This window comes from Gobio gobio (genome assembly GCF_949357685.1).
Source record: "Gobio gobio genome assembly, chromosome: 22".
In the NCBI taxonomy this organism is placed as follows: Eukaryota; Metazoa; Chordata; class Actinopteri; order Cypriniformes; family Gobionidae; genus Gobio; species Gobio gobio.
The window spans coordinates 32960141-32978468 of NC_137118.1; the positions used below are offsets into that span (position 1 = coordinate 32960141).

Consider the following 18328-nt stretch of genomic DNA (forward strand, 5'->3'; position numbering starts at 1 on the left):
ACTGACAAGTCTGGAGAGGCCTGCCATTTGTATCTGAGGGATATATAGTGCAGTATGTATGAGGTCAGGGGAAGTCTTTTTACAGTACTGTGTGCCTGTATTAGCTTTACTGTATTGTGCTGCTCTTCACCTTTCTGTAAGTATACCATAGTTGCCAATCCTGAAATCTTGCATATTATACACAAAAATGTTAGTTTAATTGGGCAATTTAAGTTTAAAGATGCATGTTAAAATATAATTGGTTGCTTGAAATATCTAATATGCTCATATTTTTGGTCTTGTTTTGCTGGGATCAAATTAAGAGTCTTAAGTATAATTCATTTAAAAAAATTGTATTATAATTAATTAAGGTCCAATTGGAGTAAACATATCGATCTGAGATTCCCAAATTGCAATATTTGTTCTAGATGAAAATAGCATAGATGAAATCATTGCAGTAACACTTTATTTTACAGTGTCCTTGTTACACATTATAGTTACTATAGTAATAACTATAAAGTATGAATACATGCAACTAACCCTACAACAAACCTTATTATAACCCTATAGTAAGTACACAGTTAATTAATATTATTCAGCACTTACATGTATAATTACACTGTAACAAGGACATCTTAAAATAAAGTGTAACCATCATTTCTTACAACTCTGAATAATGTACTGTATTTTTTCCCCAGACAGGATGAATACAGGATCAGTGAGTGAACTGACCATGAATCAAGATTTTGCTCAAAACAGGAATATTTCTATTCCATCTTATTTCTATATCAGTGGTTTTTCTGGCATACCTCACACAAGATACTATTATATATTTCTATTTTTTGTCTACATTATTACTGTGCTTGGAAACTCCTGCCTCATGCTTGTAATCATTATAGACCGAAATCTTCACACTCCTAAATATATTGCTGTTTTTAATTTATCACTGACAGACATTTGTGAGAGTACCGCTGTAATCCCTCAGCTACTGGACACATTTTTGTTTGGGAATCAGTTGATCCCGTATGGATTGTGTTTGTACAATATGTTCTCGGTCTTTGTATCTATTTCAACACAGTCACTAACTCTTGCTGTTCTGTCTTTTGACAGATTCATAGCCATTTGTTTACCACTGAGGTATCATATGATTGTGACTCATAGATCAATGCTTGGTATAATTGGAGCAACATGGGCAGTGGCACTGCTTATGGTAACTGCTGCTACAATTTTCATCAGTAGACTTTCTTTCTGCAGAGTTATAGTCATCATAAACAGTTTCTACTGTGATCATGGACCTATATATCGTTCTGCCTGTAGTAATAATTTTCCAAATTCTGTGATAGCGGGTTTGTACCCGATAATGATTCTTGGGTTTCCAGTATTTTTTATCATCTTTTCGTATACATGTATAACTGTGACATTGTTCAGAATTACAACCCCACAAGACCGCCAAAGAGCCACAAAGACATGTACTGCTCATTTAATATTAGTGGCTGTATTTTATGTACCCATCACGTTTACATATGCACTTTCCTCCTTTATAAACACTAACACAAGGATTATTAATCTCTCTCTGACCTCTGCACTTCCTCCAATGCTTAACCCTATAATCTACACATTCAAGACTGAGGAGTTCATGGTGTCTGTTAAGAGGCTTCTTAAACGGAGAATCATATTTCCATCTCCAAAATAAACCTCTTTTTCCACATAGCAATTACATTAATAGACACTTTGGTGGTTATTGTTTTTTTTTTTTTCCTGTGTATGTTTAATTTATACTTTATAAATAATTTATAAAAAGCCAGACAACAGGTATCATGACCTCATAAAACCACAATACATTTTGCAATCACTAACAAACTACTGTAATGTATTTTTAAAAAGCTATATATATATATATATATATATATATATATATATATATATATATATATATATATATATATATATATATATATATAAAATAAATAATGGGAAAATAATATCACTGTTCCTTTAGTGTGCATTTATTTAGTTCCTTACATAAAATGTATCCCTGATCATTCCATCTGACAGACAGGAATGAAAGGGGCACTGTGGCCAAGTTGCCAAGACAAGAGACAATAACATTATTTCATTTTATGTAACCAGTATTAGTTATATAATAAATGTACTTACTTTTAGTCAGTAATTATAAAGAATATTAAATAAGTGCAAAAAAAAAAAAAAAAAAAAACGGTCCAATGACTGGCAGCAATGGCTGCCAAACAAAAACATAGTTTAGGTAAGATATCCTAAATTTAATAAAGTGCAAATATTTTTACAGAAATTTTCATTAAACATTTTACAGGAAAAAAACGTATTGGTAACACTGTATTTTTACAGTGTCCTTTTTATATACATGTACTTACCATAGTAATAACAGTAAATTATGCATTATTACATGCAACTATAAACCAAACCCTAATCCTACCCTAGCCTTATAGTGAGTACATGTAGTTTATTAATATTACTCAGTACTTAAATGTATAATTACAGTGTAACAATGACACCTTAAAATAAAGAGTAGCCCTTATTTTACAGACTTTTCCTGAATTATTATGATTAAACACCTTCATTGTAAAATGTAAATCTCTTGCATTTAACCATTAGCTTTCAATAACGTGCATAAACTAACGTAACCATAGACATCACTGCATTGGCAACTGCACTGCTAGCCCATATTTATATAACATCACCCCATATTCTCTTAAATTCTAAAATTTAAGAATTTTAGAAGATTTAACCGTATAGCCCTGTAAGGCCCACTGTTGTAATATTACAACATCAAGTTCCCATTCAGTCGGTCACGTTCGACGTACGTCGGAGGTACAGACGAATTGGGATCACTTCAGGGAGCCCCTATCAGCTTCGAGATATAGAGAACAGGCCAATGGGCCATTGGCGTGCGAGATTTGCATCTCGCACTCCGCCCCGCGCCGCGGGTATAAACAGGAAGCGAGAGCGAATGCACGCTGTCATTCACTTCGGAGCCGAACGGCGTTGATGAAGCAAGACTGCTTTTCTAAAAGAGAGCCTATCTGCAAGAGAGATGCTCCAGAGAACGAGAAGGACGCTCTGTGTTGGCGAAAAGGCACAATCAGCGCGACCGCATGTTCACCGCTGCATCAGCATAACAAACTGCTGTTCTCACAGCAACTGTCGGTTTGGTGAGGGCGTTTGTTTCAGTGAGCGCAAACACAGGACTGCACTTACCACCTGTGTGTTGCCGCAGTCTTCCCCTGGGTGCTTCAGCACTGTTTAAAGAGTGTTTCCTCACAAAAGAGCAACACGGGTGTGACACTGCGTCTTTTTCAAGACGTCATTCCACTCGTGCGTTTCTGGATGCAGTTGTTTCCTGTCCTGACGGCCACGATCCCTCTAGCATAAACATGTTGAGACTGTGTTCGTGGGTGATCCATGTTCTCTCAGGGGAACGGGATCACGTCGACGCGCTGGTCATCTCACCTTCCGCATGAGGGTTTGAGTGTTCAGCGCGCCGTGTGCCGTCTGGCTGCCGGGTGACAGCGCGGGTTACCACGGCAACTCTGCGCGCGTCACTCTGCGCCTCCGATGCGCGGTCGAGACTATGATGCCTCAAACGGGGTTGAGTCCCTTCGCTTATACCCCGATCTAGTCTCTTTTCTGGTGCACCAGAGGGGGGACTATTTTGGCTGATAAGCCTGGGTGACCTGAGGATTACAGTGAGGCTTCCCCGCCGCGTACATCTCTGTGGGCCCCTCACTCCTCTATCGCATCACAAGCATGTTGAGACTGTGTTTGTGGGTGGTCTATGCTCTCTCATGAGAGCATAGCCATGTCGGCGCGCTGTTCGTCTTGCCTTTTTCATAGGGGCTTGAGTGTTCAGCGCGCCGTGTGCATGCCCACTGTCTCACGTGTCTGCTGGTAGCTTACAGATGGGATTGCTGGTCCTTAAAAGGGGACCTAGCGTTTCATTTGGGGCTCTAGCAGAGGACAGATGTCAATCGCTGCATCGGAGAGAGGGCTGTTATGTGTTGAAAATGAAGATGATTCTGAGATTCCCTCCGTAATAGTGGGCGCTCGTGCTGAATCAGATTCATACTTGACAGCCATGCTTTCCCGGATGGCTGAGGCATAGTGCAACGCGTAAATTGCCTTGCCTGCCCCTTGCCTTTTCTCGGATGTATATTGGAAGGCTTTGGCATTGTGGAACTATTGGTGCCAAAATATAGAACACCAATAGGGCCATAATCTGTATAAAGTTTTCCTCTCTCTCACTACCCTCATCGGTGGGGTGGCAGTGCCACTGGCAGGCCACCTCCGCCCTGCTTAGTGCACGAGGGTAGTTCTGAGCCGAGGTTGAGCTGCGCACAGCGCTGGCCCTTGGCTAGACGATGTCCACCCTGGTCCAGAAACACCATTGACCCAGATTTGGTCTGGAACTGTTCTTCCCCGGAGGAGGGCCGGGTGGAAAACCATTAGTAATTCTGTTCCGCCACTGATGTTAAAAACAGCCAGTGGTACCCAAATAAAAAAAGAGAGCAGTTCCAATACCTCTGGGTCTCGGGAGTTCAGGAATGGCAGCGTGTGACGCTACAAAGCCTCACCACTTTCATTCCCCTCCCCACAAGAGGGCGAGAATGGCAGTGTGTGACGCTACAAAGCCTCGCCACTCTCATTCCCCTCTTCTCAGCGGTGCGTGGACAACAGTGCGCGATGCTATGCCTCGCCACTCTTGTTCCCCGCTGAGGAAGGAGGTGAGGCAGACCGTGCGCAACGCCACAAAGCCTTGCCACGCTCAGCCCCTACTTCATTTGGGAGGGCGCTTGGCGGTGGTCGACGCTCCCATGCCTCGCCACCCTCAGACGCCTCTCCCTTCGCCAGCAGGGGGCGCAGGCTGTGGGAACGCACTCAAGCGGCCTCCCCACACTCGCACGCTCCCTCCGCAGACGCAGGTAAGTGTTGCACAGCACACTCAGATCCCACTTCGGGCCGCTCCATGCCGTCCGAGTCGGATCCCTGCATTCCGCGTCGCTGCCCCGCTGCGGGTACGTCTGTGGTTAATCCCCTTGCTCGGTGTCTGGAAGCCTGGCTAGAGCTTCCCAGCCCATCTCGGGGCCGTACCATCAGACTCGGCTATGCGATTCAGTTCGCCCGGCGTCCCCCTAAGTTTGGGGGCGTTCACTTCCCAGTAGCGAAGGAGAACGCCCCCGTGCTCCGGGCGGAGATCGCAGTCCTACTGGCGAAGGACGCGATGGAGCCGGTCCCTCCAGCCGATATGAGGTCCGGGTTCTACAGCCCGTACTTCATTGTACCCAAGAAAGGCGGCGGGTTATGGCCGGTCTTGGACCTGCGATTCCTGAACCGGTCCCTTCACAGGCTGCCGTTCAGAATGCTAGCGCAGAAGCGCATCTTCAGGTACGTCCGTCCCCAAGATTGGTTTGCAGTGATCGACCTGAAGGACGCGTACTTCATTCTCGATTCCCCTCGACCGGCCCTTTCTGCGCTTCGCGTTCGAGGGACGGGCATGTCAGTACCGTGTCTTGCCCTTCGGCCTGCCCTGTCGCCCGCGTTTTTACGAAGGTTGCGGAGGTGGCCATTGCCCCCATGAGAGAGCATGGTATTCGCATTCTCAACTAACTCGACGACTGGCTGATCCTTGCCCAGTCGTGAGAGCAGTTGTGCGAACACAGGGACAAGGTGCTCAGTCACCTCAGCCAGTTGGGACTTCGGGTCAACTGGGAGAAGAGCAAACTCTGTCCCACACAGAGGATCTCTTTTCTCGGTATGGAGATAGACTCGGTCGCCATGACAGCGCGCCTCACCGAGGAGCGCATCCAGTCAGTGTTGAACTGGTTGAATTCGTTCAAAGGCAGGACAGCGGTGCCACTGAAACATTTTCAGAGGCTCCTGGGTCATATGGCATCCGCAGCCGCAGTAACGCCGCTCGGATTGCTTCACATGAGACCGCTTCAACGCTGGCTACACGATCGAGTCCCGAGATGGGCGTGGCACAGCGGTTCCCTCCGTGTCCAAGTGACTCCGAGGTGCCGCCAAACCTTCGGCCCATGGTCGGACCCTTTGTTTCTACGGGCGGGAGTTCCCCTAGAACAAGTGTCCAGGCACTCCGTTGTCTCCACGGATGCCTCATCCACGGGTTGGGGTGCCACGTACAACGGGCTTGCAGTTTCGGGTCTGTGGACGGGGCCTCAACTGCAATGGCATATCAATTGCCTCGAGTTGTTAGCAGTTCGTCTTGCACTCAGCCGCTTCAAAGTTCCGCTCAGAGGCAAGCACGTTCTGGTCCATACGGACAACACTGCGACCGTTGCGTACGTCAACAGGGTGGTCTACGCTCCCGTCGCATGTCACAACTCGCCCGCCATCTCCCCTTATGGAGTCAGAAGCATCTGAGGTCGCTTCGTGCCATTCACATTCTGGGCCTGCTCAATCGTGCAGCCGACGAGCTGTCACGTCAGCTGGTGCTTCCGGGAGAATGGCGACTCCATCCCCAGGCGGTCCAGCTAATCTGGAGTCGTTTCGGGGCCGCACAGGTAGACCTGTTTGCCTCCCCAGAGACGACCCACTGTCAGTGGTTTTATTCCTTGACCGAGGGAACCCTCGGGTTGGATGCCCTGGCACACAGCTGGGCCCGGGAAGAATGCAAGTATGCGTTTCCCCCAGTGAGCCTTCTTGCGCAGACACTGTGCAAAGTCAGGGAGGACGAGGAGCAAGTCCTGTTGGTCGCTCTATATTGGCCCAACCGGACTTGGTTCCCGGAACTAGTGCTCCTTGCGACAGCACCTCCCTGGCCCATTCCTCTGAGGAAGGACCTCCTGACTCAGAGACGGGGCACCCTATGGCACCCGCGTCCAGACCTCTGGAAACTCCATGTCTGGTTCCTGGACGGGACGCGAAGGTTCCAGGTGACCTACCGCAAGCGGTAGTTGACACCATCACTTCTGCTAGAGCCCCCTCTACGAAGCGCCTCTATGCGTTGAAGTGGAACCTGTTCGTCGATTGGATTCTCTTCTCGCCGAGAAGACCCCCGGAGATGTTCGATCGGATCTGTGCTTGCCTTTCTACAAGATGGGTTGGAGCGAAGGCTGTCTCCCGCCACCCTCAAAGTCTATGTTGCCGTTATCCAAAACAGTCAGCTGAATGGGCTTTTGCGGAACAGCAGCTTGGACTCTCCCTGCGTGAATTCCCCGCCCGCATCAGATCGGGGTCTGAGGGGCTCATCGCTGGGTGCTGGAAGTGGTAGTAACTATGGCGTTTTCCATAAGGGATCCCAATTCGTCGGTACGTCCGACGTACGTCGAACGTGACCGACTGAATGGGAACGTCTCGGTTACGTATGGTAACCCACGTTCCCTGAAGGAGGGAACGGAGACGTACGTCCCGTCGCCACAGTTGCTGTACCATCTCTGCAGGTTGAGCCATTAAGTTCGGCTCCTCAGTGAAAAACAGCGTGCATTCGCTCTCGCTTCCTGTTTATACCCGCGGCGCGGGGCGGAGTGCGAGATTCAAATCTCGCACGCCAATGGCCCATTGGCCTGTTCTCTATATCTCGAAGCTGATAGGGGCTCCCTGAAGTGATCCCAATTCGTCGGTACGTCCGACGTACGTCTCCGTTCCCTCCTTCAGGGAACGTGGGTTACCATACGTAACCGAGACGTTTAGCTCTACTAAAATAAACTTGTAGATATTTTTCTCTCTAAGACCACATTTACACAACTAATAGGTCCTATTGTTCAGTCTTGCAATGCTATTGGATGGAATATTTTGTGAATAGGCCTGTTTACCTGGCCATGAACTCACACAACCTGTGAACATGACTTGAAACACATCATGAAGTTTTACAGGACTGGATAAATCAACATTCAAGTAAAATGCTCCAAAATATTTTTTTTAATGTGATTAGTAATATGTCTAGATCATTCAGATATTAAGTTACTGTTGAATACTTTAATCATATTATATTTTGTGCTTGTAATGTCAATGTTGTAATTTTACAACACAAAATTTGCCTGTGCACCTTGCATATTACATGGATGAAATGTACTTCTTACCTGTTCCACGTTAAGTAAATACTAATGTAAATAATGTTTTTGATCATTTACAAGTTTTAAAATGTCATCTTTGTTACAATTTTGAGTTTTAATCAACATTTAATTATTAAATAAATTTAAGTTGAATTAAGGAATGCATTATTTCTTTGAGAATTTGAAAGTATTTGTGTAGTGTTACGGCCCGCTCGTGACCGCAACAAAGATGAGACAGCCACAACACTGAAAAAATATAATAAATGGAATTTATTACAAAATCTAGGGGTTTACAAAGTGCAAAATGATCACAACGACAGATCTCGAACCGAGGCAACCAGAGGCCAGCTGGAGATGATGTTAACTCTCCGTGACCCCCCTCCATTGCATGAAACCACGACATATATCTCCGCTTCCTAATTGGAGTCAGGTGTCCTGCATCTTTGCGGCCACCTACAAAACAAGGAAACAAAACCAACAAATACCAAGGAAAGAAAAACACACCCATACCCATAACACCTCCCCTATTAAGAGAGAGGATCCTTACAAAGGACCTCCAAAACAAACATGAAAAAATATTAATTAATCCCATAAAGTAAAAAAGAACAAACATAACCACTTAACCCAAAATCATTAACCCACAGCAAACCCAGTATAGTCCTTCTTAATCTGATCCCCCTCTGCAACTGGAACCAGCAACTCCCGGCGCCTAGGAAAAGTCATGGTCACAATGAGAGAAGACAGAAAAAAAGAAACAAAACAACCTAATTAGCCGCAAATACTCTCACACGGGGCACAAGATAACGGTAACGGTTCGGTAACGGTAACAAGTACAGAAACGGTACGATCCATCTGACTTCCCCACCAGTAAGCAAGGCGATGCCCAGCTTGAAAGTGAAGGTTTGGCAATGTTATTTTCACCCATATACTTAATTTCAGAGTCAAGATGCCGTTGTTTGTCCAAAGAGACACTATAAAAACGCTGGCGTTTGGTTTCGCATCACCAACATCTATATCGTGCTCTATCAAATGAGTGCGTGAAGGTGAATCTGAAAACAATGTAGAAAACGCAGAAATCAAAGACAACAACTCAGCTCTCGGGTTCAGGGACAAATGCTGCACAAAACCCTCCAAGTTATTAAGCGTTTCAGAGTTTTTAAGCCGGGGCTGCAGCATGCAATCCTCAGGCACTTTAACATCCTCAACAACTTCAATAGACGAAGCTACAGCCACCACTACAGGAGCCTTCTCTGACATCAAACAACATAGCACAACTGTGTGCGTCTTTTCCGCTCAGGTGTCGAGATCAAGTAATTCTGGACTCAAACTTGGCGTACCACCGTATATGGACCTGAAAACTTGGCACAGAAAGGAGAAGCAGGAAGAGGCAACAGGGCCAACACCTGATCACCTGGACAAAACCAACGAGTCTCTGTGCGTCGATCAAACAAAGGCTTCATCTTCTTTTGTTTGTTTAACAAGTTGTCTTTAGCTATTTGACCAGCTAAGAGTAATTGTCGTCTAAAACCGTCAACATATTGTAACAAGCTCTGAGGTGGGTCGGGCCCCTGTTTTAGTCCATCATGAAGAACAGCCAAAGGTCCACGCAATTTATGACCAAAGACCAACTAATTTGGACTAAAACCTAGACTATCCTGAACCACCTCCCGAGCTGACAACAAAAACTAGGGCAAACCATCCTCCCAGTCACGCTTTAATTCCATGCAGTAGGCCCGAAGCAAGGACTTCAATGTCTGGTGGAAGCGTTCCAGAGCTCCCTGGCTCTGTGGAAGGTAAGCACTGGACACTGCATGAAAAGTGGGATTTTCGTCAGTATGTGGCACTGTAAATTGCCGTGAAACTTCAGGTTTACGACTGTGCACGGCAATTTGCAGGCAACACCGAAAACTGCCGTAAATTGTTGGAAATTGACGTCGGCCTTGCTTGGCAGTTGTCCCCCCATGACCCCCCCTCCCCTTAATTCTAGGGGAGGCTTTAACATGTAAATGAACATGATGTGAGCTACACAAATGCAAATCAGAGTAGCAGCAGGGGGAGTTTTATCTAGGTTCTGAATTTTTTAAACTAAAACATTTTAAGTTAAATGTACTCGTTTTAGTTCACATTACTAAATTTTTAGGGCAACCAGTTTGCTCCAATTTTTTAAGTAGATTCAACTTGTCCGGGCTAACAGAGTAGATTAATTACTCTGTATGTCATTAGCAATAACCAATGTTATGTAAAAAAAAATACACACAAAATAAAAAGTTACAGTGTTATGCCTTTATGTAATTGAAGCACTTTTGCCACACCCATTAACTTTTGGAGCTCCTTGGTGGTCTGAAACCTCAATGAGGTTGAAGAATATAGGGATAAATTAAGCCCCTCTGTGGACTGATTTCCGGACTCTTGTGATTCTCTATCTCTCTCTCTCTCTCACACACACACACACACACACACACACACACACACACACACACACACACACACACACACACACAATCACACGCACTCACACAAACACACACAAACACACATCTATGCAGGCAGGCAGACACACACACACACACACACACACACACACACACACAGCCAAAATACATCAACATTTTTTTATTTTATTCACCTCTTAACATTCTTTTGTTTCATTTTCTTGTTAATTTAATACATTTCTTAAAATCAATTTGTTGTTAGACTCCCTTCTTTGTAAACTGTCATAAACTGACTATATCAAGACAATCAATCCTAATCTCATCAAATTTGTGAGCGAGAACTGTAGTCTGTACATGCATGTGGTACTAAATACATTTTCCATTCTGTCCAGGAAAATGTATTAATACAGAGTTTTCATTAATTCTGGAAAACATCCTTATAACAATGACCTCGCATGTGATTGGAGGAGCCCGACGAGCTTTTCGCCCTCGTCCAATCACGTGCGAGGTCATGGCCATGACGCGTAAAAAATTTGAAGACGAGCTTTAAACAGACGTGTTTTGGACTCTTTTTTTTTAATACATTTCCTGTGTTTTTGCTGCATTGCTTTTTCGTGATCAACAATGACAGGACACCATCTCGCCTTCAGCTCCCCTTCAACTCCTCTGCATGGACGCGGCCAACTTGTTCGACTAATTTTCAGCTGTCTGGCGTCTTCACAACTCTGAGGCAAACTGCAGGCGCTATGAACCAGAGCATGGGTACGATTTTCGTTCTTTCGTTACGATTGAAAGAATATGCTTTTATTCAGCTGTATAAGGAAATGGATGTGTTAATAGATTCAAGCTTAAAACTGCACATTTTGTTTACACAGACTATCCTCGCCTCATAACGAAGCCGTGACCTCTTATCTGCATGGAGCGATTTCCGCGAGTCCAGATTTAACCGCTGATCACGACGACATTGTGTGTTAGTACAACTTCTAATGTTTTTCTCATTCCTTGTTTAATTTTACCGTGACTGTTTTTATTAATACCAGTCTCATTTAATTGTTTTCCAGCTGCCTGTAAGACGTATTATGAATCGATACGCCGCAGCTTCAGATACAAACAAACTGAACTTACATCGCAGGCGAAGAGTTTAGAGTTTAAACTGCGAAGAGTTTAGCTCAGAGTCAATCAAGAAGAAAAACGGTAAGATTTATTATATTAGATCCGTTTTTTGTCAATGTGAGTATTTTTCAGGTTGCTTATTGTCTTTATGTATTGTATTACAGTTGCTGGAAGCAAGACGAAGTGTGCTGGCTGAGGATGAGGTGGACATTTGGAAGTCCGCGACCATTGCACTCATATCTGATGAGGAAGACGGCATTGTTGACGGGGTGTCTGGATGGATTGTACGGCCACCGCCCTCTCGCAGCCTGGAGCTCTCCGAACTCTGTGCCACTTTACAATCCAGATTAGAGGTGAAACCGAAATACAGGGCAACTCACCATATACGCCTGTGTTTCCCGAATGTGTTGGGCGCTTCTTTTTGACGTTTTTGGAGGACAACATAAGAGACATTACTGCTGCACTGTACATAGTTGTGTGTTTAACAATAAAATAAAGCTTGGAGACTACACTTTCAGAATCTGCGAATAACTCAAAATGCCCCAGAACCGACTTGTGTCCCTACTTTCCGTGACTGGTCACATATTTACTCCTGCCCTCTCTTCTTCAAGTCTATAGGGAGAAGGGTTGATCTATGAAAGTCCCAAGCGCATGAGAATGATCTGATATAAATATGTGGGATTACTGGTAGAATAATGTCATTCTGGCAGCTTTGGAGAAGGTATATAAATAAAGTTCAATCATGACAACTCTCGGAGTGAATAGATTCAACCAGCATTTTATTAGCATAGAGCATGGAATGTACATAGGCTTGATTTTTGTGGATGAGATCTGCTACACTGCTGCTGCTGCTGAGCAAATACATAATGTTCAGCTTAGTCAAGATGACAACAAGGAAATGCTGCTGCAGAATGATATAACCCCCCTTAGCAGATCTCTACACGTGGCGCTGGGGGGGAGGTGGGATTATAGGAGTTCTCATGTTGTGCGGCGTGCTGATAGCAGCTACGATACAGTATAAATAAAGCCACATAAATGGGGAAGTACCTCTGATTGGTTGGTGTCATAGAACTGAAAGAACCAATCGGCGATTAGAGTTTCATGACTGAACTTTATATTTGACTTGACTTTGCCAAATCCCACTTTAACCACTGCTGATATTACAGTTAACAAATAGGTTGTGTAGGTAGAATGCCACTACGAAACAAAAATACATGGGAATATACTTGCAAAATATAATTTGATGTATTTACGCTATATAATACATTTCCATATATGGGAAACTAGTTCTTATATTTTTCAGTATTCTGCAATATATGCATTTGTCACAGGTCGGGGCGGGCCAAACCAGACTGCACCCACCCCTGGAAACCCGGGAACCACCCCGAGGAACGTGTCAAGGACCAGACAGACAAGGGAATAAAATAATACAGTTTATTTATTATTGTTAAAAGGTCGATGAATTGGATAAGTCCTAATTAAAATCTTCTTCTTGCCACCAGGACAGTTCAAGAGTCTACCGACCTCCCGGGACGGGAGGGGAGGGACGTTCGTGGCGGACCGGAGGCTCGTCGGAGGGGAATCGGTGGGAATCCCCGCGCCGTCCAGGTAGGTCACAGGGTAAGTGTTCCTCTACGGGACTCAAGAGGGGAGGCCGTGGTCAGACGAACCCCATTCAGACTGGAACCAGGTAAGTATGCCGATGCGAGGGCGAAGCGAGTCACTGGGGTTACTCCGGAGGGAGGTACTCAGAGGTGGGGGCAAGCGAGCCACTCTCTTCTTCTTCTGAGCAGGGTAAAGGCTTCCAAATAGGGCGTGTGGGGACCACCAGGCGGGGGGGGGCACTTTGAGCGGGGCGCTCACGTCAGCTGAACACTGGGACGGACACAGCACAGTTTCGACGGTTCAACAATATGTGAAGCTTTTCAATTGATATACCTTCTCTCCTTTCAAACGGGGTCAAGACTTCCAATAGGGGCGTGTGGAGACCACCAGGCGGGGAGGACACTTTGGACGGAACACTCCACTTCCGCTGAGCACTGGAACAGTATAGCAAAGTCTCAACGGTTCAACAGTATGGGAAGCTTTTCAACTGATATACCTTCTCTCCTTTTGAACAGGGTAAAGGCTTCCAATAGGGGCGTGTGGAGACCACCAGGCGGGAAGGACACTTTGGGCGGAACACTCGACCACCAGGCGGGGAGGACACTTTGGGCGGAGCACTCCACTTCAGCTGAGCACTGGAACAGTACAGCAAGGTCTCAACGGTTCAACAGTGTGTGAAGCGTTGCAACTGATATACCTTCCCTCCTTTGAACAGGATCAAGGCTTCCAATAAGGGCGTGTGGAGACCACCAGGCGGGGAGGACACTTAGAGCGGGGCGCTCACGTCGGCTGAACACTGGGATAGGCACAGCACAGTTTCAACGGTTCAACAGTACACGAAGCTTGCAACTGATATACCTTTTCTTCTTCTGAACAGGGTAAAGGCTTCCAATAGGGCGTGTGGAGACCACCAGGCGGGGAGGACACTTAGAGCGGGGCGCTCGCGTCGGCTGAACACTGGGATAGACACAACACAGTTTCAACGGTTCAACAGTACATGAAGCTTGCAACTGATATACCTTTTCTTCTTCTGAACAGGGTCAAGGCTTCCAATAGGGGCGTGTGGAGACCACCAGGCGGGGAGGGCACTTTGAGCGGGACGCTCACTTCGGCTGAGCACTAGAACAGACACAGCACAGTTTCAACAGTACATGATATATGAAGCACTCAGCACTAGCGGGGCCGGGTCTTTTCAAGCCGGAAGTTGGGCAGTTGCTTTATCAAGACCCTTCGTTAGAGACAGCGGGTGGAAGACTGTAGGAGAGGAGTGCACGGCAGACTTCTATTACTTCTCCACACACAAATTTCACTTCACAACACAAACCGTGTAAATCTTCACTTCAGGCACTGCAATTCCACTCACACACCGTGCATTCGGGCCAGCACTCACCCACCGGTCTTTTCTCCCACCAGATCGGATCTCGTCCTCGATCAGGGCTTGACTTTGCTCCGGGAAAGCAGAAGAATGATGCAGCGATCACCACATTCGGCAAGGAGAGGACAGAAGTTGGAGACAGATCATTAATTCACTCGGTGTAATAGTTCACTCGTGCCAAACGTTTTCCAAACTCTCCACACCACTTCAGTGTTAGTGCATATAAACAACGGATCAAATACTCATCACTTGCGTCTTTCTCACTACGGACGATATTCCTCAAGTCTTCGCTGCCAAATACTTCACTCCTTCCTTTCCTCTTCCACAACCCCAATCTTCCCCACTCCACAGCCCAGCCTCAATAAAAAGAGCAACCCGCTGACAAACACAGCATCATACGGGAGGAGATCCACCCAACAGTCTGTTTTCTCTCTGTTTTTAAAGCCTCATCTCAATAGGTGTCCCTCTCACAGCGTTCTCTATAATTGCCCCACACCTGCTGTCACTCAGGCAATCAGCCCCGCTGCCATGGCAACAGATTCACAGGGCATAGACCGGAGGTTCACTGGAAAATCCTGAACAACTGCATTCACCAGGATCTTAGTCCCGTTAGGTTTGTTTTGTCACCCCGTGACACACCCCCCTGCCAAACCGTTCTAGTCCCTAGAACGGGATCCGGACACCCAGTCTCCGTACCTGGCTGGGGGTTGCCCCCGGTTCTCCCGTTGGGATCGCCTTGGCGGGGAGTTAGGTTCCTCGGGCCTTGGTGGGGAGTAGGGTTCCTCTGGCCTTGGCGGGGAGTTAGGTTCCTCTGGCCTTGGCCCTATTTCCAGCCTCCGGGGGGCCACAGCCCATCCCACCACGGGATGCGGGAGGCATCCACGCTGGTTCAGTCGGAGGTCTCTCTACAGTTGGTTCGGGGTAATTCGGACAAGGGCGCATCAGGTTTCGGTGGAGCACCCGCTCTGGACCTTCTCTCCCTTCGGGACGGAGGGCATACACCGGTTGATCGAGATGCGGCTGTCGTTGGACCACGTACGGCTGGGGCTCCCACCGATCACTGAGTTTGCCCTTCCCTTGTCGCCGGCTATCTCGCACCAGAACTCTTTCACCAGGCAGTAGCGGCGCACTTCTAGCCGTACGGTCATACAACCTTTTGTTCTTGGCTGCGGCTTGCTTAATTCGGTCCGAGACCCGTTCGTAGGCCAGTTGAAGGCGTTGATGGTGTCTGGCCACCCACTCCGTTACACCGCCTCCCACTTCAGCGGCCGCAGTTCCCAGCAGTAGGTCAACTGGTAGTCTCACATGCCTTCCGAACATCAGGTAGGTCGGTGCATACCCGGTCGTGCTGTGTATGCTGTTGTTATACGCCTGGACCATTGCCGGAAGGTTGTCAGCCCAATGCCCCTGTTGTTCGTTTTCCAAGGTCCCCAAGAGACCGAGCAGCGTCTGGTTAAACCTCTCGCACCCTCCGTTCCCCTGAGGATGATAGGGCGTTGTATGGGTCTTCTTACATCCGTACAGTTGGCACAGCTCGTGTACTACCCTGGATTCAAAATTTGGCCCTTGATCTGAATGGAACACTTCGGGACACCCGAAGGGCTGGATGACATGCCTCCACAGGGCATTAGCGGTGGTAATGGCGGTCTGGTCCAGAGTTGGGATGGCCCAGGCATATTTGGTGAACAGGTCAGTGACCACTAGGAGGTTTTGAATGCGATCGACCGGCCGACCCAGCGTCAGATAGTCCATAGCGAGGATATGCATCGGTGCTTTAGCCCGAATTGGGACCAATGGAGCTCGCGTCTCTTTCCTGGCTTTGAACAGGGTGCAGCGCGGGCAGCCCTGTAGGTAAGTCCTCACGGTCCCCTCCATCCCAGGCCAGTAAAAGTGGCGTCGCAAAAGTGCCGTCGTCCTCTCCCGCCCTTGATGACCAAGCTTGGTGTGATAAGCCTCCAGCAGAGCGTGACATCTTCCCTCGGGGACCACCACTTGCCAGACCGGGTCACCTGAGCGTGAGTCCTGGAGGGACCGACAAATCACCCCTTCCTTCAGATGGAGCCTCTCCTTCTGGCCCAGTAGGCCCCTCACGATTCGGGTTTGAGCCCGGCGTCCCGCACCCTCCGGCCACTTGTCCTGTTCCAGCCAGACCCGGACCAGTGACAGGTCCTCATCTTCGCCCTGCAACATCCTCCAGCGCTGTGGGTCCCATCCCCAACTTGCGGGCGGTTCCTCCAACGGTGGTCCCGGTGCCTCCACAATGCCCACCATCATTCCCTCGTCGCGGTCCACCTCCCGCATGGGTCTCGGACCCTCTGGCCCTCCTTCTGGCCACCTAGATAGTACGTCAGCGTTGGTATGTTCCCTTCCTGGCCGGTACTGAAGCTGGTACTCAAAGTTGGCCAATTGTGCCACCCACCTCTGTTCCACCGCCCCCAACTTGGCGGTTTGTAGGTGTACCAGTGGGTTGTTATCGGTCACTACGGTCACCTTTGCTCCCCATAGGTAGTCCTTGAACTTCTCACTGAGCGCCCACTTCATGGCCAGTAACTCAAGCTTGAAGGAGCTGTAGTTGGCATCGTTCCTCTCCGCGGGGTGTAGACTCCGGCTCGCATAAGCAATGACTCTTTCTTCCTCCTGCTGTTTCTGCGCTAAGACAGCCCCCAAGCCCAAGTGGCTGGCGTCAGTGTAGAGGATAAAGGGCTGGGTGAAGTCTGCGTATGCCAGGATGGGTGCTTGTAACAGCTCCTGCTTGAGCCTCTGGAAGGCGGTCTCGCATGCCGGATCCCACTGAATCGCTGGGGACCCTCGGCCCTTGGTGTGTCCCGTTCCACCCAGCAACTGGTTCAGGGGTTTGGCGATCTTAGAGAAATCCTTAATAAATCGCCTGTAGTACCCGACAAAGCCGAGGAAGGATCGAACCTGACGCACGGTCTTCGGGGCAGTCCACCCCTGTACAGCCGACACCTTCTCTGGGTCCACAGCGATTCCTGCAGCGCTCACGATATGGCCCAGGAACTTCACCTCCTTCCGGAAAAGCTGACATTTATCCGGTTGGAGCTTCAGCCCGTACTTCTCCAGGGAGCGGAACACCTGCTCAAGATGCTGAAGGTGAGTCTCAAAGTCAGGGGAATAGATAATCACGTCATCCAGATACACAAGAGCGGTATCCACTAGCTGGCTCCCCAGGCAGCGCTGCATTAGCCGTTGGAACGTGGCGGGGGCGTTGCAGAGGCCGAACGGCATCCGGTCCCACTCATATAACCCAAAGGGAGTCGTGAAGGCCGTCTTCTCCCGGTCCCGCTTGTCCACCTGCACTTGCCAGTATCCGCTCGCCAGGTCTAGTGTGGAATACCAGGCCGCCCGGGTGAGACTCGTGAGGGAATCCTCGACTCGAGGCAATGGGAAAGCATCCCGCTTCGTCACTTGGTTCAACCTCCGATAATCCACACAGAATCTCCATGCGCCTGTTTTCTTCCTTACCAGGACAATCGGGGCTGCCCATGGGCTACTGCTCTCGCGGATGATCCCTTTATCCAGCATCCCCCGCAGAAGAGCCCGAACCTCGGAATATAATGTTGGAGGTACCGGCCGGTAGCGTTCCCTACTAGGCGGGGCTTCTCCAGTGGGAATTTGATGCTGAACGATGTTAGTACACCCGTAGTCCTCGTCATGGGTGGAGAACAACTGTGGCCATTTTGATAGAAAAGCCTCGAGCCGTCTTGTTTGATCCTCCTCCAGCCCTTCTCCCCGTAGGGACTCACCTCCGAGATGGGCCG

The 18328-nt window shown here is 47.9% G+C and overlaps 1 protein-coding gene across 1 annotated transcript; it reads left to right on the forward strand.

Moving 5' to 3' along the window:
- Window positions 1–712: 712 nt before the first annotated feature.
- On the forward strand, window positions 713–1672 carry LOC307118569 (olfactory receptor 13C2-like; the record flags this gene model as incomplete). The annotated part of the gene is made up of 1 exon (XM_079804225.1): window positions 713–1672. One exon carries the CDS (start codon window positions 713–715, stop codon window positions 1670–1672), a length of 960 nt encoding a protein of 319 aa, XP_079660351.1.
- Between the last annotated feature and the right edge of the window lie 16656 nt (window positions 1673–18328).